This window comes from Castor canadensis, chromosome 3 (genome assembly GCF_047511655.1).
Source record: "Castor canadensis chromosome 3, mCasCan1.hap1v2, whole genome shotgun sequence".
Lineage (NCBI taxonomy): Eukaryota > Metazoa > Chordata > Mammalia > Rodentia > Castoridae > Castor > Castor canadensis.
Window position 1 is genome coordinate 50,633,765 of NC_133388.1, and position 25,908 is coordinate 50,659,672.

At 35.9% G+C, this 25,908-nt stretch overlaps 1 protein-coding gene across 8 annotated transcripts in view; it reads right to left on the reverse strand.

The window, feature by feature from the left end:
- Positions 1–25,908, reverse strand: part of Txndc16 (thioredoxin domain containing 16) — a 120,587-nt gene that overhangs the window by 46,106 nt on the left and 48,573 nt on the right. For all 8 annotated transcript variants that reach the window (XR_012446161.1, XM_074067950.1, XM_074067949.1 and 5 more), the window contains 7 exons: positions 22,938–23,028; positions 17,643–17,793; positions 9,278–9,444; positions 8,865–8,925; positions 4,800–4,923; positions 799–942; positions 213–272 (listed from right to left, as the gene is read on the reverse strand). Coding sequence is in view for 7 of the 8 variants with exons in the window: in XM_074067950.1 (XP_073924051.1) it covers positions 213–272; positions 799–942; positions 4,800–4,923; positions 8,865–8,925; positions 9,278–9,444; positions 17,643–17,793; positions 22,938–23,028 (798 nt within the window). In the remaining variant the exon portion in view is untranslated. The remainder of the gene's footprint in view (positions 1–212; positions 273–798; positions 943–4,799; positions 4,924–8,864; positions 8,926–9,277; positions 9,445–17,642; positions 17,794–22,937; positions 23,029–25,908) is intronic.

Genomic DNA, 25,908 nt, shown 5'->3' on the forward strand with positions numbered 1-25,908 from the left:
GACACTGAGTAAGCACTCAATAAATGCTTGCTGGATGACTGAATTCAACCAAAAAGGTTATTGGATTAAGAGTAGCCATAAATATTTAAACATGGGCTCTCTTGTTTCTACCAAGGTCCTGTGAGATCACAATGAATGTTTCTGAGCATTTTTAACAGTTTTGGTTTATTCAATCAGGAACATAGGCATGCATATCACAGAATATATACTACCTTTCAATTTAACCGCCACATCAATATAGGATTGCAGAAAGGCCATGGATACTGCATGCCCTATGTTAAAATAAAAACAATAGGTATTACAACATGGATAGCTCCAAAGCATCCACATTTACATATAACAATTCGTGGCTTCCCAAATTTTTATTTCCAAATATCCTAGTATAAAGCACTCAATATTATCCAACCACTTAAAAGGGTTCCAAATGCAACTAATTTTCTGCATTCATAAAGCAAGTAATAGAGTTGAGTGGATATTATTTGAAGATAAAAGCAATATTTTCCTAAAAATCTGTAAGAACGGTTAATATATTTAAAAATAACAATAGTTTTTCAAAGTTAACAAGCTGAATACCTAGTCTAAACATTAACCTTCAATTTTTAAATTACATATATAGAAATATATAAAATCAGTTTTACTCCTTTGAGTCAGTTGGAAGTCAATGTGTACAGTCTACTTGGGGCATTTGAAAACTATGTCATTTTGCATATACAATATGTAGAATGCAAAAACAAAATGTTGGCTTTAAATGTCATATTCTGTAATACAGTGAATAATTCCCTAAACACTTATACGCACAAGCAGCATAGAAGAGCACTATGCTGTCAGAAGCCATTACAGTCACATTAAATGTTTCTTCTGTTAGTTCCACTGTCAATTCCAAAGGTAGCTGTCTCTTCCTATCTCTGTAAACAGTTTCTGCCACTTCATCATCTTGAACATCTGAAATGTTTTAAAAGATGTTAATTTAAACATAGAACAATAAACTCTTCTCATAGGCAAGTACTTTATAAGAACTTGAATTCACACTATCTAAACAGTTAAAATGTATAATACTAAGAAAACTTCACAGTTGCCTGGCTTCCTATCTAAATTACTCTGAGAATGCTTTCTGACCTAGAAATAATAGAGCTTACTTGGGTCGAGATGCACTTATTTAAGTGTGTTCTATAAACAGGTACTTTGTTTCTAATCATTATATTAATTTAGTATCCTAAAAGAGCCTACCATACTTATTTTCCAGTGTTTATCTAGCTTCTACCTTATGTCAAGCATTATGATAAACACTAGGGCAAATGGTGAAAAAACAGACACTGTTCCTGACTGCATGGAGGTTCTATCAATGGAAACACCAGAAATAAACTGGTCAATAAGTGAATACATAGTTATAAACTGCTATCAGTTTATGAGGAAGGGAAAAGATACAGTGAAAGATTATAACAGGGAAGTTTAGATTAAGACACCCAAAGCCTGCCAGGCAGAGAATCAAGAAAAGAATATTGTAGACAATGAGGGTAACATCTGCAAGGCTCTGAGACATAAAAGAGCTTCCCATATAACAGGTACTGAGAGAAGGAAAATGACAAAAAGATGGGGCTGGAGGAATAAAGAGAAAACAGTGGGCTAGGCAGTGGCTGAACTATAAGAGAACAAAATTCTTGGCCAAGAATTTTGAATTTTATCAAAGTGCATGAAGTTATGGACACATTCTGAATATGTGAAAAACATTCATTAATTCAGACAAATTGATCAGTAAACTGCTAGATCATACATCCATCTAGCTATCCATCCAAGTATATGATAAAAAACATATTCTGAATTTAAATTATTCTGTAGCAAGTTTGTACAAATTGTCCAGTAACACAGAAGGGGTATTTGACTTAATTAAGGAGAAAGTTAAGGCTTTCTGGAAAAGATGATACTAGCTGGACATTAAAAGAAAAATAAAACTTAGGCAGGCAGGGAAGGGAGGCAATGAGGCATACAGAGCAAAGGAAACAGCATGTGCAAAGGCACAGTGGCATGAAAGAGCATGACACAATTGGGAATTCAATCACTGGGTGGATATCTAATGACATTAAGAATTATTTTTTAGACGTAGTAACAGTTTTCATTTTGTAAATCTTCTAAAAAATATTTTTGTGTATTGCTGAAGTAGAAATGCACAGATAAAATATCTGTGGATGAAATTGTATGTCTAGGATTTGTTCAAATAAATAAGGGGTGGGAGTGATTAGAACAGGAGTAATCATGGGCTGATGGTGACTGGGACAAGTAATGGATACCAGGAAGTTTGTGCTATTATCCTGTGTACTTTCTAGAATGTTCATAATAATATTCTGTAATGGCACATGAAAAAGAAAAGAGGAAGGGAGGAACATAATGTTCTTGGAACTAAAGCATTATTTCCATACTATTTCTAATACTATAGTAAATACCTAATTCTAGATCAGGATGTCAGTGCCATCTCAGCCATCTTCTAACTATAGGATACACAAAGCTCAGTAGGCCTGAACAGTCAGTACTCAACTCTGTGAAGCATGAGATTAATAAAGGTACTTTGAGATACCACATGCCAAGTACTAAAAAATTATGCCTCGATACCAAAGTCGGTAAAGCTCTATTATCTTATATTGCATGGTTTTTTCCTTCTTATTCACATATTTTAATTTTCCAGTCAGTTTTTTTCTTATTTTCCAATAGACCCTTTTTTCTCTTATTTTATTTCAATACCCATTCATTTGTAAACTCCTTAGCTCTACCTTTCATCTAGTTATCAAAACACATACTATTTGTAGTCACATTTTCTTTTCTTCCTCCCTCCCTCTCTCTCTTGTTTGTGTATGTGTTGCCCTTTTGTAGAACTTGGACCTTGTCATTGTGATTCACACTTTGGCCATTTCCTTTGGGGGACACTTGTCTCTTGAGTTCCACTCTCAGACAGTAACAAATTCTTTGCTAACCTTCTTCTAGTTGTCCTGTGTAAAGGGCAATGATACAAAGGGAAGAGATTATGTATATGGATGTGACATCATAAAATAGTAAGTGGATTATTGTAGAGAGCTTTCTCGAGCTCTGTTCTCCTGACCTAACTGGGGGCAACTGGAGATGCAGAAAGGACAAAAGATAGAAGACAAAGCTGGGGCCAGGTGTGCTGGGTGCTTGGATGGAGACACACAACAGCCTTATTACTTCTTTTCTCTATTATTCTCTTCTGTTACTTTGCTTCTTTTCTTCTCTATTCTTTAAGGCCTTTCTTCTTTACTACTCTTTAAAACTTTGCTTCTTTTCTATTCTTTAAAGTATCTTTCCTTAGTCTCACATTGTCCATGTTTTCTTTAATCTCTCTTAAAGTCTTGGCTTTCAAGATGCCCCACTACTGACAAATGGATTAAGAAAATGTGGTATCTATACACAATGGAATTCTACTCAGGATAAAGAATGAAATCTTATCATTTGCAAGCAAGTGGATGGAAGTGGAGAACATCATTCTGAGCGGGGTTAGCCAGGCTCAGAAGACCAATAATCATAAGTTCTCCCTCATATGTGGGCTTTAGATCAAGGGCAAATACAGCAATGTGATTGGAATTTGATCACATTATAAGGCAAGAGCACACAAGGGAGGTATGAAGATAGGTAAGAAACCCAAAAAACAGGATAGTATTTGATGTCCTCAATGCAAAGGAACTAATGCAGAAACTTTAAAGTGACAGAGGCCAATAAGAGAGGGGATCAGGAATTAGAGAAAGGTCAGTTCGAGAAGAATCAACTTAGAATGTAACACATTTGTACATGGAAGCAATGCTAGGAATCTCCCTGTATAGCTATCCTTATCTCAACTAGCAAAAATGCTTTGTTCTTCTTATTATTGTTTATACTCTCTCTTCAACAAAATTAGAGATAAGGGCAAAACAGTTTCTGCCTGAAGTGAGGGGGTGGGGCGTAGGGGGGAGAAATGATCCAAACATTGTATGTACATATGAATAAATGGAAAAAAAAAGTCTTGGCCTTCAGACTTGCAGACACACAGCCAGCCTCAGCAGCAGCAGCAGCAGCAGCAGCAACAGCAGCAGCAGCGTCATTCTCACAAGTAGCCTGCAGCCAGCCAATCAATCCATCCATCCATCATGTCAGGATACTAGCCCAGGATGGTCCAGTTCTAGCCAAGCTCTACTGCATGCCACTAGTGTGACCATGGGCAGGTCACATAACTGAGGAAAACAGACTCATCATCTATAAAACGAAGGTGACATCAGCTAACTCATACAGCAATCAAAGAAAGTAATGGGTGTGGGAGAGCCTTCAGAACTGCAGAATATTTCATAAATATTAGTATAAGAGCAATAAAAACCAGAAACAACTATTAAAAAGAAATATTAAAATGAGATTCAAATTTACTCCCTATTTAACAATCGGACGCATTTATAACCATAAACACAATAACATTTATTACAATTTCATTTCCTACTAGGAATAATAAAACTGAAATATGCTGTGGCTTCTGGGTAGTTTTGAAATGTGGAGCAAGCCCAGAGGGCTAAAAGAATTGACTTGGAGAATAAAGGCACAGGTGTGGGAAGCTATAAGGCTAATGTGTAACAATAAAGGTATACATTAAACATAATACAGCATCCTTTTCACTTACTCAACTTGATAAAACATGATTTAAAATAAATTTCTCCAGGTTACTTCACAGTCTTGAATGTGAATACATTCTATAAGAAAGTTAATCCACTGGAAATTTCACTGACATTATGATGTTGAGCAGGAAGAGGGATGACAATCATTAAGACTCTTACCCAGATCTGGACCTTCAACATCATCATCTTCATCTTCTTGTATTTCCTCCGTGTGCATATTATTTTCCACATGGAAAATTATTAAATCAATATCATGTAACACCAAATATTCCACTGCAACTTCCTAGAAATGTAAGAAGATATAGCAAAGCATTTTAATCTAAAAATGTTTTACCTGTTTGATACTCAAATGAAACTAAACCTTTGAACTTCAATTTTATAATTGAACAAAAGAGGAAATACATCCCCAAATTACTATAAAAGGCATTCAAAGACAGCTGCACTACTGAAAAAGAAGGCAAAAAGGAAGAACTGAAAATGTCACTTGCTTCTTGTCACAGCTGAAATCTGCAAAACATTTAGTAGATAATAGCAAGCTCTACCTCAAGATGAAATGGAAATATAAATTACTGCAAACAGATGATCAAAACTGGTCATGTTGATATTCCACAGAACTGATACTTCATCTAAAATAATTCTTCTAAAAAGTTCATTTTTCTGTTTAGCTATAAACATAAAATTAGTCTGTGTTCCAGATATTTTAAGAATACCAAATTCTATTTCATTGAGATCAATATTATTCCATTAAGATTTCTTTCACTAGTGCTCAACTATCACTTTTTGTTTGTTTGTTTTTGCAGTGCTGGGGATTGACCCCAGACCCTTAAACATGCTGGACAAGTGCTCTGCCACTGAGCTACATCCCCAGCCCCTCAACTATCACTTTTTAAAAACAAGGAATTTTAGGCCAGTAGATTATTTTAGCAAATCATCTCGACCATAACTATACGTTGTAATAAAGCTGTAAAAGAGCTCAAATGCTTTTTCTTTGATACTACATATGTTTATTTATTTAATATTATATTTGAAACAATCACTTTTTTACTCCTGAAGAAATATAATGGAGTTAAAAGGTAGTGGGGTCAAAATAAATCAAACTGAATTCATCTCAAATGTAATACAGACATTTTACATGTAAACTTTTGTCGAAATACAACATTTACACAGAAGTCACCAGTTTTAAGTGTTCAGCTTGATGAATTTTTATAAAGTGGACAGACCTGTATAACCACCACACAGATTGAGGTAAGAACACCTCCAGCACAGGTAGAGGCCTTCTTTTTGCCTGTCATTTCCCTCCCCCAAAGGTAGTCAGTATTCTGCCTTCCACCACTGCTATGCTTTGAATGCTTGTGGCTCCCCAAAACTCCTATGTTGAAACCTAATCACCCACATGATAGTATTAGGAGGTGGCTCTTTGAAAGGTACTTGGTCATGAAGGCAGAGCCCTCGTGAGTGGGATTAGGGCCCATAAAGAAGACTCCAGAGATCTAGTTCCTCTCTGCCACCATGAGAAGACACACAGAAATGTGTGAACCACAAATGGACTCTCACCAGATACCAAATCTTTTGGCACTTTATCTAGGACTTTCCAGTCTTTATAATTGTGAGAAATAAATTTCTATTGTTTACAAGCTATTTCATGTGTGGTACTTTGTTATAGATGCCCAGTCAGGTTAAGATAATCATTATCTACCTACAATTTATTTGGTAAGTGGAAAGGGGCAAATGTATCTTATAATGGGCAGAATAGCTGTCATACCTTACCTAACTCAGGAGCTGAACATGGAATCACTGAGAAAAACAAGCATTGTACATTTTAGGAGGGGACAGAATTATAATGAAGCCAGCACTAAGAAAAATTCTTACCCAAAATGTTTAGTGTAGCTAATCAACCTTAAAATGTAATTAATAGAAAATATAAATAAGGCAATAGAGGAGCAAAGAAGAGCAGCAAAAGGAAACAGGTAAATCCAGAACTTGGAAAAATTAGGAACATTTATCCAAAAAGTCACTGTCATAGAGAAAAAAGGAAGGGGAGATTTATGATAAGAGATTTAGGAAATAAATGTAATTTATAATTCTTGACTGCATTTTGGTTTCTAAAAACTATAGAAAATAATTTCAGGATAAAAAAATTAAAGATGAACTGATTTGAAATTAGGCTATCAATTTATTAATATATTATTAGTATTAAATTATAATTTTAAGTGTGTAATGAGACTGTGATTATATATATAGTTTTTAGAGAGCAATGCTACATATTTATGGGCAAAATGTCATGGTGTCTAACATTCTTTTAAATGTTTCAGAAAAAACTGTAGATAGAAAGTATGACAAAATATTTATTGTTGAATTTATATATTTGTTTATTTTATTTTTCTTTCTACTTTTTGGTATGTTTACTTTTTTTCATAATAAAATGTTTAAAAAAGGAAAAAAAAGGGCTTTTGCAAACTTATGATTTGGATCTTAAATATCCCCCAAATGGTACTACTGGAAGGTGAAGAAACATTCAGGAGGCAGGGCCTAGTAGAAGGGAGACAGATCACTGGAGATGTGCTCTCAAAGTGGGTTTTGGGACCTGTGCCCTTCTTCTTCTGGCCACCATGAGGTGAGCAGCCACCTCTGCTAAGTGGTCCCACCACCATGATGTACTACCTCGTCCCAGACCCTAAAGCAGCTGAGCCAACCATGGACTGATACATCAGAAACCATGAGCTAAAATAAATCTTTCCTCCTTTAAGTTGATTTTCTCAGAAAAGTAACTAACACACTTAGATACTAAGGTAGAACCTAGGCATTAACGGGATTTCTCACACTATCCTAGTATGTCAACATCCACTCCCTTCCCCAGGACCTCTTGTGTTCTCCCTGTCTACAACACTCTTTCCACACATATCCACAGGCTCACTCCTTTGCTGTATGCCACTTCTCAGTTATGGCTTCTGTGACTACCCTCCTACCTCAACTCAAGTTGGTTTCTTCCATCAACCTCAACACCATCTAACATTCTAGCCATACTTGCTTTTTATCTGTCTCTTGCTACTAGTATCGTAGCACCACAAAGTCAAATGCCTGGTTTTCAAAAACCTGGCTTCATCTCAGAGCCTAGGACTACCTAAAACAATGCAAGTACCTTATGAATATTTGTTGAATGAATGTTAGTGAATACTTATTAGCATTAACAGTTGTTGGGCCCTATGCTAAGTAAGCACTGTACATTATTTCATGTAATATACTGGGCCAACAACACTTTTAAGTAGGTATTATTATCACTATTCTACAAAGCAGGATTTGAACAAGGCAGCATGACTATGGCATAAACTCTTAATACTATATTGCTAATCACTACCATAGAGAAAAAAACATCATTGGAATTAATACAATGTTACCAGGAGTCCTAGCAGATTGTATTATGTACTTGTATTATGGCATTACAAGTCCTATAATGTGCATTACATACTAACTAACTGCCCTATAATATATGTGATAGGGCTTGTAATGTCGTAATACAAAAACATAACACTGGCTGTACAACCAGTATTACTACATAAAGACCCTCAAGCCCTTTGTCTAGAGGGGTACAGGAAAGGGGGAAAGGAAAGGATGATTTTACAATCCCAGGATCAACATTTTGCCCTGAAGAAGAGGTTAAAAATTGCATTCAGCTTATTAAAGAAACTCATAGAAAAGCTTATTCTATCCTTGACAGAAACCTGTTAACAGACATAGTTATGTAATATTAACCTATCAACAAAATTATTTTTATACATTTTAACAAATTAAGAACATCAAAACTGGGAAGTATAACGTTTTTGGAGGGCAATTTGACAATGTATTTTAACTTTAAAAATTCCCATTTCCTTTGACAAATTTTACTTACAGAAATTTTGCCAAAGGAAAGAAACAGGGATGTTCAAAACAATCTATGAATGCATGCATTTTATGACAAGACCAAGTAATTAAATATAACTTTAGAGATATTTAAAAGTAGTATATGTAGCATGATCCTAATTTTCCTTTAAGAAAAAATATGTATAAAGTATACATATATGAACATGTGAAAAGAGACACATTAAAAATAAAAATATTAATAGCTATTATTTTTGATTAATGACAATTTACAGATTTTCCCATAATAAACATATATTACTTTAGACCATTTGTATTAACTTTCGTTAAATAAGGTGACATAATAGAGCAGTACACAAGATGACTAACCTTTTCTGGTCTTCTAAAGACCACATTAGCGTGCTGAGGAATCTTCACCTCCAAAGAGTCCCTTTTTCAAAATGGAAATAAATGTTTTATGTTGCTAATGTGAAGAATAACAGTCATCCAGGATGTCAATCTAAAACAGAACTATAAGTTCTTATACTAAAAGATGTTAATGAAGAAAAAAGATTACAATTTAGTGAGTTTGAGACTTTCACACATAAATACAAACCAGATTTTCTAATCTCCATTTTAATTTTAATTAAGCTTATAATTAACATTCAAACTAGCTCAATAGTTCTAACTATACTGGGATATATTAGAGATCTGAGTTTATTTATGTGACTGGACTACCATATTAAAATGAGGAAAATATTCATGGTTTCCTCGGTACAATGAACATTAGCCATATAAGGTACCTTAACAAGAGTAGAACTCCTGCTTTTCCCAGAAGACGCCAAGCAACCCATTCTGCAGTTCTTTTATCAGCTTCATATGTAGCTTGTTGGCTAACAATAAAAACCAGTGGCAATCCCAGTTGGAAATGCACAGTTGAAACTTGTTGAGGATCTTCAGCAACTTCAGTCTTCATTTAGAGAAAAGAACAAAATGTCTTCATTCTATGACAATAATGTGCCAATATTTGGGCTTAAATTTTCCTAATTCTCATTTATAAAGTTATGATTAAAAAACAAGCCTGAATCAGGCATCAGTAACTCACACCTATAATCCTGGCTACTTGGGAGACTGAGACTGGGAGGATCATGGTTTCAGGTCAGCCTGAACAATGGTTTACAAGATGCTATTTCCAAAATAACCAGAATAAAAAGCGGACTGGAGGTGTGCTCAAGTGGTAGAATGCCTCCTTTCCAACTACAAAGCCCTTAGTTCAAACCACAGTACCACCAAAAATAAATAAATATGCCTGTGAAATAAGTCCATGATTAATAAAAATATCCTAACTTCTAAATTTTATTTTTGCAATTTACCTATGTAGTTTAAGCATTATAAAACTGATTTTATAAAGTGTTAAGCATAAAATTACAACTGTAAGAATAGACATATTATAAGGAATCAAAAATAAATGAGTGTGGTAATGATACAAATAATATCAAAGGAAACAGAATAGATTAAAATTAATTTTTCATATAAGAACTCAATGTATAATAAATGACACATTATAAAACAATGGGGAATATGTAAACTAAACAACATATTGAATATGTACAATTAATTTCAGTCCACCCAGAAATACCAGAAAAACTACAGAAGTGTAACATATTGAGTATGTACAATTAATTTTAGTCCACCCAGAAATCCCAGAAAAACTACAGGAGGAGAACTATAGACCAATCTCCTTAATGAACATTGATGCAAAAATCCTCAACAAAATAATGGCAAACCGAATTCAACAATACATCAAAAAGATTATTCACCACGACCAAGTAGGCTTCATCCCAGGAATGTAGGGGTGGTTGAACATACGAAAATCAATAAACGTAATAAACCACATTAACAAGGCAAAGAAAAAAACCACTTGATCATCTCAGTAGATGCAGAAAAAGCCTTTGATAAGATCAAACACCATTTCATGATAAAAGCTTTAAGAAAACTAGGAATAGAAGGAAAGTACCTTAACATTATAAAAGCTATATATGACAAAACTACAGCCAGCATTATACTTAACGGAGAAAAACTGAAACCATTCCCTCTAAAATCAGGAACAAGACAAGGATGCCCACTATCTCCACTCCTATTCAACATAGTACTGGAATTCCTAGCCAGAGCAATTAGGCAAGAAGAAGGAGTAAAAGGAATACAAATAGGTAAAGAAACTGTCAAAATATCCCTATTTGCAGACGACATGATCCTATACCTTAAAGACCCAAAAAACTCTACTCAGAAGCTTCTAGACATCATCAATAGCTATAGCAAGTAGCAGGATAGAAAATCAACATAGAAAAATCATTAGCATTTCTATACACTAATAATGAACAAACTGAAAAAGAATGTATGAAAACAATTCCATTTACAATAGCCTCAAAAAAAATCAAATACCAAGGTGTAAACCTAACAAAAGATGTGAACGACCTCTACAAAGAAAACTATAAACTTCTGAAGGAAAGAGATTGAGGAAGACTATAGAAAGTGGAGAGATCTCCCATGCTCATGGATTGGTAGAATCAACATAGTAAAAATGTCTATACTCCCCAAAGTAATCTACATGTTTAATGCAATTCCCATCAAAATTCCAATGACATTCATTAAAGAGATTGAAAAATCTACTGTTAAATTTATATGGAAACACAAGAGGCCACGAATAGCCAAGGCAATACTCAGTCAAAAGAACAATGCTGGAGATATCACAATACCTGACTTCAAACTATATTACAAAGCAATAACAATAAAAACAGCATGTACTGGCACAAAAACAGACATGAAGACCAGTGGAACAGAACAGAGGACCCAGATATGAAGCCACACAACTATAACCAACTTGTCTTTGACAAAGGAGCTAAAAATATACGATGGAGAAATAGCAGCCTCTTCAACAAAAACTGCTGGGAAAACTGGTTAGCAGTCTGCAAAAAACTGAAACTAGATCCATGTATATCACCCTATACCAATATTAACTCAAAATGGATCAAGGATATTAATATCGGATCCCAAACTCTAAAGTTGATACAAGAAAGAGTAGGAAATACTCTGGAGTTAGTAGGTATAAGTAAGAACTTTTTTAACGGAACCCCAGCAGCACAGCAACTAAGAGACAGCATAGATAAATGGGACCTCATAAAACTAAAAAGCTTCTGTTCATCAAAAGAAATGGTCTCTAAACTGAAGAGAATACCCACAGAGTGGGAGAAAATATTTGCCAGCTACACATCAGAGGACTGATAACCAGAATATATAGGGAATCTAAAAAACTAAATTCTCCCAAAACTAATGAACCAATAAAGAAATGGGCTAGTGAACTAAACAGAACTTTCTCAAAAGAAGAAATTCAAATGGCCAGAAAACACATGAAAAAATGCTCACCATCTCTAGCAATAAAGGAAATGCAAATTAAAACCACGCTAAGATTCCACTTCACCTCGGTTAGAATAGCCATCATCAGCAACACCACCAACAACAGGTGCTGGCAAGGATGCGGGAAAAAGGAACCCTCTTACACTGTTGGTGGGAATGTAAACTAGTACAACCACTCTGGAAAAAAATTTGGAGGCTACTTAAAAAGCTAAACATTGATCTACCATTTGTTCCAGCAATACCACACTTGGGGATATACCCAAAAGACTGTGACTCAGATTACTCCAGAGGCACCTGCACACCCATGTTTATTGCGGCACTATTCACAATAGCCAAGTGATGGAAACAGCCAAGATGCCCCACTACTGACGAATGGATCATGAAAATGTGGTATCTATACACAATGGAATTTTATGCAGCCATGAAGAAGAACAAAATGTTATCATTTGCTGGTAAATGGATGGAATTGGAGAACATCATTCTGAGTGAGGTTAGCCTGGCCCAAAAGACCAAAATTCGTATGTTCTCTCTCATATGTGGACATTAGATCAAGGGCAAACACAACAAGGGGATTGGACTTTGAGCACATGATAAAAGCGAGAGCATACAAGGGAGAGGTGAGGATAGGTAAGACACCTAAAAAATTAGCTAGCATTTGTTGCCCTCAATGCAGAGAAACTAAAGCAGATACCTTAAAAGCAACTGAGGCCAATAGGAAAAGGGGACCAGGAACTAGAGAAAAGGTTAGATCAAAAAGAATTAACCTAGAAGATAACACACATGCACAGGAAATCAATGCAAGTCAACTCCCTGTATAGCTATCCTTATCTCAACTAGAAAAATGCTTGTTCCTTCCTATTATTGCTTATACTCTCCCTTCAACAAAATTAGAGATAAGAGCAAAATAGTTTCTGCCAGGTATTGAGGGGGTGGGAGAGAGAGGGAGGGGGCGGAGTGGGTGGTAAGGGAGGGGGTGGGGGCAGCGGGGAGAAATGACCCAAGCATTGTATGCACATACGAATAATAAAACAATAAAAAAAAGAAATATACATACATGAAGAAAGGAACTTATATAGGAGGTTCTATAAAGCAAAATCCTAAACCAAGAGAGGGAAAGCTAAGAAACAACTCAGTTTTAACTGCATAATCCTAGAACTAACTGCTCAGTAGCTGTCAGTGTCTGGTACATATGGAATTGGAAGAGATATGATGGAAAGGAAATGACAGAAGGGCTCTAAAATGAGGAAGAATAGGTAAAGTTTTTGAAAAGTAGTTAAATTCCCCTCTCCAACTCCATGAGTTGGCTCCCCTCATGCCAGCAGGAATCTGTAGCATTTTAGGAACAGCTGAGAGTGTGACTACCAACCCAAAATCAGAGGGATTAAGTAAACAAATGTTGAGATGTCTTCCCAAGGCCCTGCCCATGTGGTTCCCAAAATGCTAGCAGCCAGACCTCTATCCTTGAGCAGAAAATTAGAAGATGTTTTCTGGGGAATCTCAAGTAACCCCTAAAAGCCTAAAGATACTGACAATGGAGTTGACAATCACAGGCAGATATCCAAGGATTAATAAACATCTCAGGAAAGTCTCTAACGTGAAATACAGTGACCAAAACAAACAGAAAAATCAATAACATGGTGGAAACACTGGCTAGGCAGAAAGAAGAAAGGTTCAAGAAATATTACTGATAGCGCCAAGCAGATGGAAAAACATATATCCACAAAGAACTGAAAAGTAAAGTTGGACCAATCTCCCAGAAAGCAGACAGAAGGTAGGAGAGAAAAGTCAAAGGACTACTTCAAGAGGTCCAACATCCAACAATGGAAGTCAAAGAAAGATGAAGGGAAAAAACAACGGAGAGAAATCCTCACTAAAATAGACAGAAAGCTTTCCCACAACTGAAGGACATTTGTTGCCAGATTGAAAGAGCACAATTAGCAATCAATGTGGTGGACAAAAGCAGATCCACAGGAAAATAAAGTCTTAAAGACTTTCTAATTATCGAAGTTTTTTTTTTAAGTTTCCAGAAAGAATCCTATGCTTACATATATTAGGCAGAACTCTAAGGAGGCCCCCAAGATTCTTGTCCCCTGGTGAATAAGTCTGATATAATTCCCTCCCCTCGAGTGTGGGCAGGTTCCACAGGATGACCGTTCCTTTAGTTAGGATACATTACTGCAGCACACTGAAGCCAGACTGCCCTTGCCCTGGTTTTGAAGGGATAAATGCAATGGTGTGAGAGGCCCAAGGAGCCAGAGACTGGAGAGTAATGTGGAGGAAATGAAAGCAACCCCTGGCCAACAGCCAGCAAGAAAATAGGGACCTGAGACCTAAAACCTAGACTTTTAAATTCTGCAAAAATCTTGATGACTGGGATAGCCTGAAAGAGTAGAAACGTCTAGACTCTTATTGTGTATCTGCAGCATTATTAGTTACTAATTACCAATAGTAAAGTATTATAAAGTGAAAAGGAGCAAACAATAAGCTTAGATATCTGGTAAGAGACCAAATCATGTATATTCTGCTAAAGAAACAGGTCTTTAATTGTGGAGAATGAAGCCATTTATGGATTGTATGAATTGTTGTGACATGATCATATATGTGTTTTAAAAACAGCACTATCAGCAATGGAGACTATGAACTTAAAGGGAGTAAAAATAGGAATACTGGAAAGATCAGCTGCTAAAAAGCTACTAAAATAGAACACAGGAGAGATGGTTAGGACCTGAAATAAAGCCAAATAATGATTTAAAAAGAAAGAAAGAATCCCAGGTACTTGAGAGGCTGAATCAGGAAAACTGCAAGTTCAAAGCAAGCCTGAGCAACATGGTGAGACCATATGGGAGGAGGGAGGGAGGGAAAGAGATAGGAGGGAAGAAGGGAGGGAGGAAGGAAGGGAGGGAGGGAGGGAGGTTATTGGTGAGGATTTGGAAAAAAAAAAAAAGAGAGAGAGCAAGAGAGGGAGAGAACCCTGCTGGTGGGAATGTATACTTGTGCAGCTGCTATAGAAAAAGCTAAATGAATAAAATTAGGTTTATTTCTATTCAAATGTCTTGGATATAAGACAGAGAGCTATCTCAATATACACAAAAAATGTTTCCAGAAAAGCCATAATAAAACATATATATTCTTATCTATTTTTAACATTTTACCAGATACTTGTACTTAAAGATTCATCTTGGGTGAACTGAGTTCACCATGGAGAAAACCATTACCATTCCAAGATGTCCTTGGTTTTAGCAACAGGACAATAATTGGACCATTGTCCCATCTGTGGTCATTGCTGGGAGCCTTAAGAATAGATCTAAGATAGCTTCATGTCTGGCAAAAACTCAATCTATTTGAGATTGAAACACACATAAAGATCCTAAACTCAAGGTTTATTTTCAGTTTAACAGGATTAAAATAACATGAATACAAGATACAGGTGTGTTACACCTATAATTAAGTGTCCAAGTACTATCTATCTAAAAAAAAAGTGAACATATAGGCAAAAAATCCAATTTGTATCAATTTTCACATGCCTAGAAATGAAATACTAGTATGTATATTTGCAATGATTAGAAACACAAAACAGTTTGCAACAAAAGTCTGAACCCTACTTTAAAAAAAAAAGTTTGAACTCAGGGTCTCACACTTGCTGGGCAAGGGTTCTCCCACTTTAGCCACTCCTCTAGCCCTTTTTGCTTTAGTTTATTTTTCAGACAGGATCTCATACTTTTGCCTGAACTGGCCTCAGACTATGATCCTCCTACCTTCACCTACTGAGTAGCTGGGATTACAGGCACATACCACCACAACCAGCTTGATTTGGAGATAGGGTCTTGCTAACTTTTGCCCAGACTAACCTCAACCCGCCATCCTCCTTTTTCTACCTCCCAAGTATCTGGGATTATAGACATGTACTAGCATACCTAGCCCCTTTCTATTTTTGTTTGTCTATAAATACGTTTAATGTAGACATACCAAATTATTTCAGATCCTGAACCCATGAACTCAGGTTAGTTTACAAAGCATTTTACTAACCATAAAAAAACAACAGGACTGAACCACAAGTTTGGTCCAAGTTATAATCCTACTCCCTATACTAATAGTGTAAATCCTGAGAATTCTTAATAATACCCAACTATCTGAAGAGAAGGAAATGAGGCTTGAGAAAAATGATGAAGAACTGTGCCGTGAACTGTCTTCTCCCTCTTCCCATCCCTCAAATGGGACATCAAGACAAATTCAGAGGATATTTTTCCCATGGAAATAAGATACATGTCAACCTCCCTTGTGAAAGGAAAGGAAAACTATCTATCAACTTCTTTCTTTTAAAAAAAAATTCTTTGCAGCCAAGATCCAACCAAAGAAAAAGTTGCTTAAAATTAAGAACTAACGAATTAAGCCAGTAAAAATGTGGCTGGCAAGCTCTGAATCTATTTAGATGTAGAAGCAAGGCTTTTTAAAAAGTGAGAATTATGGTTACAGAACAGAATATAAATATTATAGATATTAATGGTATAAAAATAACAGACAGGATCTCATACTTTTGCCTGAACTGGCCTCAGACTATGATCCTCCTACCTTCGCCTACTGAAAGGCAAGAGGAACAGAAATAAAAATAAATATATGAAGTTAATTTTCTCATCTTTCAAAGATAAATTAGTTGTACCTAAAATGGAAACATGAAGTTTTAAATTTTTGTTAAAGTTCATAATGTTTTTCATAATCATTTTCAACATTTCAGACAATATTTCCTAAAAAGCTCTTGATGCTAGTGAAACATTTATCAAAGGCCCCTCTAGATTCTCATCGGTTTCTTTTTCTTCTGTTAAACTCAAGTAAGATCAAATACCATACTTCTTATTGGAGGGTAGCTCTCACTTTGATCTGTCATCGAGCCATTCATCCTCTGATCTGACTGCACCTCTCTGGATGCAGAATGACTGATGTGCTCTAGCAGTTCATTTCTGAGGGAGGAGACTGTGACGTCTTGAAACTTTTCTTTACACCTTGCTACGCTGTTTGGATTCTTTGTAACACACACGCACCATACTAGTTTTTTGTTTTTCTTTTTTTACAAAAGATGTACCGAGTAAGGAGATCTACTGACGGTTTTATCCATGCTCAGAAAGCTCTTTAGAAAGCTTGATGACCACTGTCACCTATGAGTCTCTACAAAATTCCTTGAGGTTAATGTCAAGAAAAAGTGGGGCACAATTAAAACACTGATCAGTATTTGTGAACATTATTTGATTTTTAATTTCTTTTTTTTGCCTCTCATGGGCATAATGTAATGTTATCTATCTAGTAGCTGCTCCACACCTGCTTTGCAACAAATCAAAACATTCCAGGCCAAAAAACTCATAAAACAATGATCAAAACATTCATAAAAGAGGTCTTTTTTCTTTTCTTTTCTATTCCTTTTCTTGCAGTACTGGGGCTTGAAGTGAGGGTCTCACACTTGCTAGGCAAGAGCTCTACCACTTGAGTCACTTCATCAGCCAAAAGAGGTCTTTTCTTAACTATGTTGTGGTCTTTGTGATCTTGTGAGCATTCACCAAGTCCCAGAGTTCACTTGGACTTCCAAAAAATGTTTTCACTTCTACAATGTAATATTTAGTTTCCAAAGATCATTAATAGAAAAAAGGATTATACCCAAGGAAAAGGGAAGCGATATAACTCATACAAGTAAAATATGTATCTGTCAGTCAAAACTTAACAGACTTTACACACAAATTTTCTTCTTCATTCAAACAAGGCACATACCAGCAGAGGGGCTTTCATAGTCTTAACAAACACATGAATGTTCAGTGTGGTCAATGGCCGTTCCATTAGTGTTCTTCTGCATTGCTGGGTCAGATCCAAGGCTAGCTTACAATGAAAAAAGTAGAGATGTGCATGTTCTATTTTCTCCGAGCTGCAATCAAAAATTAGGGATATCCACTTAATGAAATTCAATTTGTGAGACTTCTACCATCCAAAAAGATGTAATAACAAATCTCTGCTTAAGTGTCATACTTTTGAATTACTGTTTTCAGAAAAGCTTAAAAGAGTGTAACATTAGAATAAAATGAACTTGGGCAAAAAAAAAAGAGGATATAAGATGTTAAAAAAAATTAACCTTAGGCCAGGCAGGGTGCTACATACCTATAATCCCAGCTACATGGGATGTGGCAATCAGGAGGACTGTGGTTGGAGACCAGCCCAGGCAAAAAGTTCATCCAACAGCCATTGACTACAACAAGCCAGGCCTGGTGGTGTATGTCTATAACTTCAGCTACGTAGGAGGCATAGGTAAGAGGATCATGGTCTGAGCCTAGCCCCAGGCAAAAACATGAGGCTTTATCTGAAGAATAGCCAAAGAAAAAAAGGGCTAGGGAGCGAGGCTCAAGTGGTAAAGTACCTGACTAGCAAGCACTGGGCCTTGAGTTCAAACTTCAGTGATATTAAAAAAGAAAGAAAGGTTACCCTAACATTTGAACAAACCACATGGTTTATATAGGCAATTTTTTCCCTGAATTCTTCTAGATGGTAGCCTTGAAATTAGGATATAGGTAGGCCTACATAACTTTGTTTCAATAAAAGACTGTTACCTAGTGAAAAATGAGGTTATCTTCAAATTACTAGCTTTTCTAGAGCTATGGTGAATGAAGCTTTGTAACACAAATTTTCTAGGTTTAATTTAAACCCAAAGCTGTTTTGAATAAACTTTAGCCAAAACATGCCTTAAGATAGAAACCATGTGAATTTGTGGGAGTTTGTAAAGTTTATATCTGAAATCTCACAAAATTTAGCAAATATGGCTTATAATTCAAGTTTTGGCATTCCTTTCAATATGGGAATTCAAAGATAAACTTATAGTGGGGATAAGTTCTGCCAAAATTAAAATAGCATTTTAAAAATCACCATATAGCATTAGTAGAGTTTGGCAAAACACTACAAATTTTGTTTTTAAAATGTTATTTAAATTCTTTTTTTTAAACCTAACAAAAGATGTGAAAGACCTCTACAAGGAAAACTATACACTTCTGAAGAAAGAGATTGAGGAAGACTATAGAAAGTGGAGAGATCTCCCATGCTCATGGATTGGTAGAATCAACATAGTAAAAATGTCGATACTCCCCAAAGTAATCTACATGTTTAATGCAATTCCCATCAAAATTCCAATGACATTCATTAAAGAGATTGAAAAATCTACTGTTAAATTTATATGGAAACACAAGAGGCCACGAATAGCCAAGGCAATACTCAGTCAAAAGAACAATGCAGGAGGTATCACAATACCTGACTTCAAACTATATTACAAAGCAATAACAATAAAAACAGCATGGTACTGGCACAAAAACAGACATGAAGACCAGTGGAACAGAATAGAGGATCCAGATATGAAGCCACACAACTATGAACAACTTATCTTTGACAAAGGAGCTAAAAATATACGATGGAGAAATAGCAGCCTCTTCAACAAAAACTGTTGGGAAAACTGGTTAGCAGTCTGCAAAAAACTGAAACTAGATCCATGTATATCACCCTATACCAAGATTAACTCAAAATGGATCAAGGATCTTAATATCAGACCCCAAACTCTTAAGTTGATACAAGAAAGAGTAGGAAATACTCTGGAGTTAGTAGGTATAGGTAAAAACTTTCTCAATGAAACCCCAGCAGCACAGCAACTAAGAGATAGCATAGATAAATGGGACCTCATAAAACTAAAAAGCTTCTGTTCATCAAAAGAAATGGTCTCTAAACTGAAGAGAACACCCACAGAGTGGGAGAAAATATTTGCCAATTATACATCAGACAAAGGACTGATAACCAGAATATACAGGGAACTTAAAAAACTAAATTCTCCCAAAACTAATGAACCAATAAAGAAATGGGCATGTGAACTAAACAGAACTTTCTCAAAAGAAGAAATTCAAATGGCCAGAAAACACATGAAAAAATGCTCACCATCTCTAGCAATAAAGGAAATGCAAATTAAAACCACACTAAGATTCCACCTCACCCCTGTTAGAATAGCCATCATCAGCAACACCACCAACAACAGGTGTTGGCGAGGATGCGGGGAAAAAGGAACCCTTTTACACTGTTGGTGGGAATGTAGACTAGTACAACCACTCTGGAAAAAAATTTGGAGGCTACTTAAAAAGATGGACATCGATCTACCATTTGATCCAGCAATACCACTCTTGGGGATATACCCAAAAGACTGTTACTCCAGAGGCACCTGCACATCCATGTTTATTGCGGCACTATTCACAATAGCCAAGTTATGGAAACAGCCAAGATGCCCCAGCACTGACGAATGGATTAAGAAAATGTGGTATCTATACACAATGGAATTTTATGCAGCCATGAAGAAGAACGAAATGTTATCATTCGCTGGTAAATGGATGGAATTGGAGAACATCATTCTGAGTGAGGTTAGCTTGGCTCAAAAGACCAAAAATCATATGTTCTCCCTCATATGTGGACATTAGATCAAGGGCAAACACAACAAGGGGATTGGACTATGAGCACATGATAAAAGCGAGAGCACACAAGGGAGGGGTGAGGATAGGTAAGACACCTAAAAAACTAGCTAGCATTTGTTGCCCTTAACGCAGAGAAACTAAAGCAGATACCTTAAAGCAACTGAGGCCAATAGGAAAAGGGGACCAGGAACTAGAGAAAAGGTTAGATCAAAAAGAATTAACCTAGAAGGTAACACCCACACACAGGAAATCAATGTGAGTCAATGCCCTGTATAGCTATCCTTATCTCAACCAGCAAAACCCCTTGTTCCTTCCTATTATTGCTTATACTCTCTCTACAACAAAATTAGAGATAAGGGCAAAATAGTTTCTGCTGGGTATTGAGGGGGGGAGCGGGAGGGGGCGGAGTGGGTGGTAAGGGAGGGGGTGGGGGCAGGGGGGAGAAATGAACCAAGCCTTGTATGCACATATGAATAATAAAAGAAAAATGAAAAAAAAAAAAATAATAAAATAAATTCTTTTTTTTCTGGCTTAGAATGATATTTTATTTTTTTATTTCCTTTATTCATATGTGCATACAATGATTGGGTCATTACTTATTTAAATTCTTGAAACATGTTTTAACTGAGCACTCAAGGTTCACCGATTTCAGATTAACTACATAATACTTTCCAATAGAGTCAATGACTAGAGAGACAATCGTTGATTTACTAAATATCTGTTATGTGGAGGACCCCGTGGCTAAACACAAGAGATGGAGATTAATAAGACAATTCAAATCCTTAAAGGCTTAAACTAAAGATACATTCAGTAAAACAATTTATATATAGTTTATACAAAATACTATGAAGAATAAAGAAATACTTCATTCTGCCAAATTGGGCAGGAGAAGGAAGGAAAAAAAAAGGAAGATCACAGAGCTCAAAAAACAGAAAGGGAAAGAATGGCTTCTCCAACAAGACAGGACAAATGGGCATTTCAATCAACAGGAGCTGATAGCTAAGGCTCAATGAAACTGTTGAAGGGGAAGCCTGAGTAATCACATACTGCTGAAAGGAAAGTGTTGGGTGCAGAGGGTCCTAGCTTCTATAACCTCTGAAATAACAAAGTAATGTTGGGGGGTTACTTAATCAAAAGTAAATGAGAACAGGATAACTGTATTTTTATTTGGATTTTTAAAGTGGGAAAAACCAAAACCATTCCAGAGCAATACTATGGTTTAGTCTTAGATGAGAGAAAGAGGAAGAGAAGAGAGGGGAAAGAAAGAGAGGTAGGAAGAGAGAAAAGTGAGCAAGAGAGTTAAAAGGATTTGTAAGGTAAATAACCGAACCTAGACCTTGCCAATAAATAACCGCCTCCTTGTGTTTTAAGCATATCACTATTATTTGCAATTACTCATTACCTAAAAACTGTAGAGGGTGAAAATATAAGAGAAAGTACAAACAACAAACCTCAGAGAAACTGTGAGGGCTGGCATGGCATAGCAAGGAGTACATCAAGGCCTCCCCCATAGGATGGGAAATGAGCAGTCTACACTGGGAGCAGCAAAGGGGCTGGCTAAACTACTGCTTACTCTAGCTTACAACTCAGTGACTATTTACTATCAGTGTAATTCTCAAATTCTCATACAAATAGTAAGCATGCATCAAAATTTTAAGTCATTATTAAGGGAACTGGAAGAATGACAGTTCAGTAAGAAGAGACTAAAGGAAAAAATAAACAATGCAGGTAATGTCACACAGAAGGCATAACTTCTACCTCTCTTCTACCCTTTTTCCCCCAAAATCATTTCACCTTACCAGTTTTCTAGGCACTAGCCTCGAATTTACAGAGTTGTAAAATTTCTGGGCTTTAAGCAATTGTGTGTGGCATATCAAATGGCACCATGTTTTTAAAGGTCAGCAGGAGGGTTCATTAAAAACTTTTGCATAGTGAGTGACAGTACTTGGGCATGGTTCCATACCAGCCTGACTACCTAACAAGGCTGTGCCTCAAAAAAAAAAAAAAAAAAAAACACATCATTCACCATTTTGCCTTGCTTTGGATTCATTTTTCTGAAGAACACTTCTGAAGGTAAACTTTAAGGTACACTAGTTATTGCTTATGTCCTTAAAGTAATAAAAGGAAGAAAAACTTTAACCCTAGGTGGCCAGGCCAAACACACTGGAAAGGAGGATTCTACTAGAACTGTAAACTAGAACCTAGACAAGAAAAGTAAACATTAAAATGTTCTGTTCAAAAACAGTACTTAAATACTTTTAGAATTATTTTGACAAAGTAACTTGGAGAACTCACAGAATTCTGGAGCTTCATTCTAAAAAACTCATTTTATCCCATCGTGGGGCTACCTATACTGTCTTTGCTCATCTTACTCTACGGTTACTTCTGCTTACTTTCCAGACTGTGGTACAGTACATGAGAATAGTGAAGGGCTTTTCAAGGTTCCATTTATATATTCACATGTGTTTATAATTCCTTCAGATAAGCTCATGCTGTGAGAGTATGATGGAAATGGTGACTCAACAATGTGAAGTAAATGGACAAAAGAACAAAATTGTTGATCTAAGCCTCTTATACATACCCAATACTTTCCAAAAGTGCAATTTCCGTAGTTAAGACAAATTGGTAGGTGGTCCCATACACAAAAGCAGCTTCCATGACTGCTCTGTGCTCTGAAGAAAAGATTGGGAGAGAGGAGGAGTTAGTTAATGCAACCCAAAGTAAACTTCTATTCTGAACATTATCCTGCGCCCTTTTGTTACTTATTAGATTTAAAGAAAAATCCTTTTCAGAAATTCTAGTTGGAAAAATGCAAGCAGTTAAAGAAGTTATATAAAAAAAGTCTATTCTACTCAAGGTGAAAATAATTAAGAGGGAGTAGAAAATGAGTTATAATTGAGAACATAACACATGACACATTTGTGACAGTTTCTTCCTAATAGTAGGGAAGAGAATATGACAACTTTCATGTTATATTTTATATGCATATATACCTATGCATACTATTTTTTATCAAACTTACTAAATAAATAATCTTACAAGGCATATTAAGAAAATGGGCTATGCCATGAGTGCATATATTAAAAAGATTGAAAGATCCCAAATCAACGACCTAATGATACATCTCAAACTCCTAGAAAAACAAGAACAAGCAAATCCCAAAACAAATAGGAGAGAAATAATAAAAATAAGAGCTGAAATCAACGAAATAGAAACCAAAAAAACCATACAAAGAATTAATGAAACAAAAAGTTGGTTCTTTGAAAAAATAAACAAGATCGATAGACCCCTGGCAAACCTGACTAAAATGAGGAGAGAAAAAACCCAAATTAGTAGAATTAGGAATGCAAAAGGGGAGATAACAACAAACACCATGGAAGTCCAGGAAATCATCAGAGACTACTTTGAGAACCTATATTCAAATAAATTTGAAAATCTAAAAGAAATGGACAGATTTCTAGATACATATGATCATCCAAAACTGAACCAAGAGGAAATTAATCACCTGAATAGACCTATAACACAAAATGAAATTGAAGCAGCAATCAAGAGTCTCCCCAAAAAGAAAAGTCCAGGACCTGATGGATTCTCTGCTGAATTCTATCAGACCTTTAAAGAAGAAGTGATACCAACCCTCCTTAAACTGTTCCATGAAATAGAAAGGGAAGGAAAACTGCCAAACACATTTTATGAAGCCAGTATTACACTTATCCCAAAACCAGGCAAAGACACCTCCAAAAAGGAGAACTACAGGCCAATCTCCTTAATGAACATTGATGCAAAAATCCTCAACAAAATAATGGCAAACCGAATTCAGCAACACATCAAAAAGATTATTCACCATGACCAAGTAGGCTTCAACCCAAGGATGCAGGGGTGGTTCAACATACGAAAATCAATAAAGGTAATAAACCACATTAACAGAAGCAAAGACAAAACCACTTGGTCATCTCAATAGATGCAGAAAAAGCCTTTGATAAGATCCAACATCATTTCATGATAAAAGCTCTAAGAAAACTAGGAATAGAAGGAAAGTTCCTCAACATTATAAAAGCTCTATATGACAAACCTACAGCCAGCATTATACTTAACGGAGAAAAATTAAAACCATTCCCTCTAAAATCAGGAACCAGACAAGGATGCCCACTATCTCCACTCCTATTCAACATAGTACTGGAATTCCTAGCCAGAGCAATTAGGCAAGAAGAAGGAGTAAAAGGAATACAAATAGGTAAAGAAACTGTCAAAATATCCCTATTTGCAGACGACATGATCCTGTACCTTAAAGACCCAAAAGACTCTACTCAGAAGCTTCTAGACATCATCAATAGCTATAGCAAGGTAGCAGGATATAAAATCAACATAGAAAAATCATTAGCATTTCTATACACTAACAATGAGCAAACGGAAAAAGAATGTATGAAAACAATTCCATTTACAATAGCCTCAAACAAAATCAAATACCTAGGTGTAAACCTAACAAAAGATGTGAAAGACCTCTACAAGGAAAACTACACACTTCTGAAGAAAGAGATTGAGGAAGACTATAGAAAGTGGAGAGATCTCCCATGCTCATGAATTGGTAGAATCAACATAGTAAAAATGTCGATACTCCCCAAAGTAATCTACATGTTTAATGCAATTCCCATCAAAATTCCAATGACATTCATTAAAGAGATTGAAAAATCTACTGTGAAATTTATATGGAAACACAAGAGGCCACGAATAGCCAAGGCAATACTCAGTCAAAAGAACAATGCAGGAGGTATCACAATACCTGACTTCAAACTATATTACAAAGCAGTAACAATAAAAACAGCATGGTACTGGCACAAAAACAGACATGAAGACCAGTGGAACAGAATAGAGGATCCAGATATGAAGCCACACAACTATAAGCAACTTATCTTTGACAAAGGAGCTAAAAATATACTATGGAGAAATAACAGCCTCTTCAACAAAAACTGCTGGGAAAACTGGTTAGCAGTCTGCAAAAAACTGAAACTAGATCCATGTATATCACCCTATACCAAGATTAACTCAAAATGGATCAAGGATCTTAATATCAGACCCCAAACTCTAAAGTTGATACAAGGAAGAGTAGGAAATACTCTGGAGTTAGTAGGTATAGGTAAGAACTTTCTCAGTGAAACCCCAGCAGCACAGCAACTAAGAGATAGCATAGATAAATGGGACCTCATAAAACTAAAAAGCTTCTGTTCATCAAAAGAAATGGTCTCTAAACTGAAGAGAACACCCACAGAGTGGGAAAAAATATTTGCCAACTATACATCAGACAAAGGACTGATAACCAGAATATACAGGGAACTTAAAAAACTAAATTCTCCCAAAACTAATGAACCAATAAAGAAATGGGCACGTGAACTAAACAGAACTTTCTCAAAAGAAGAAATTCAAACGGCCAAAAAACACATGAAAAAAGGCTCACCATCTCTAGCAATAAAGGAAATGCAAATTAAAACCACGCTAAGATTCCACCTCACCCCTGTTAGAATAGCCATCATCAGCAACACCACCAACAACAGGTGTTG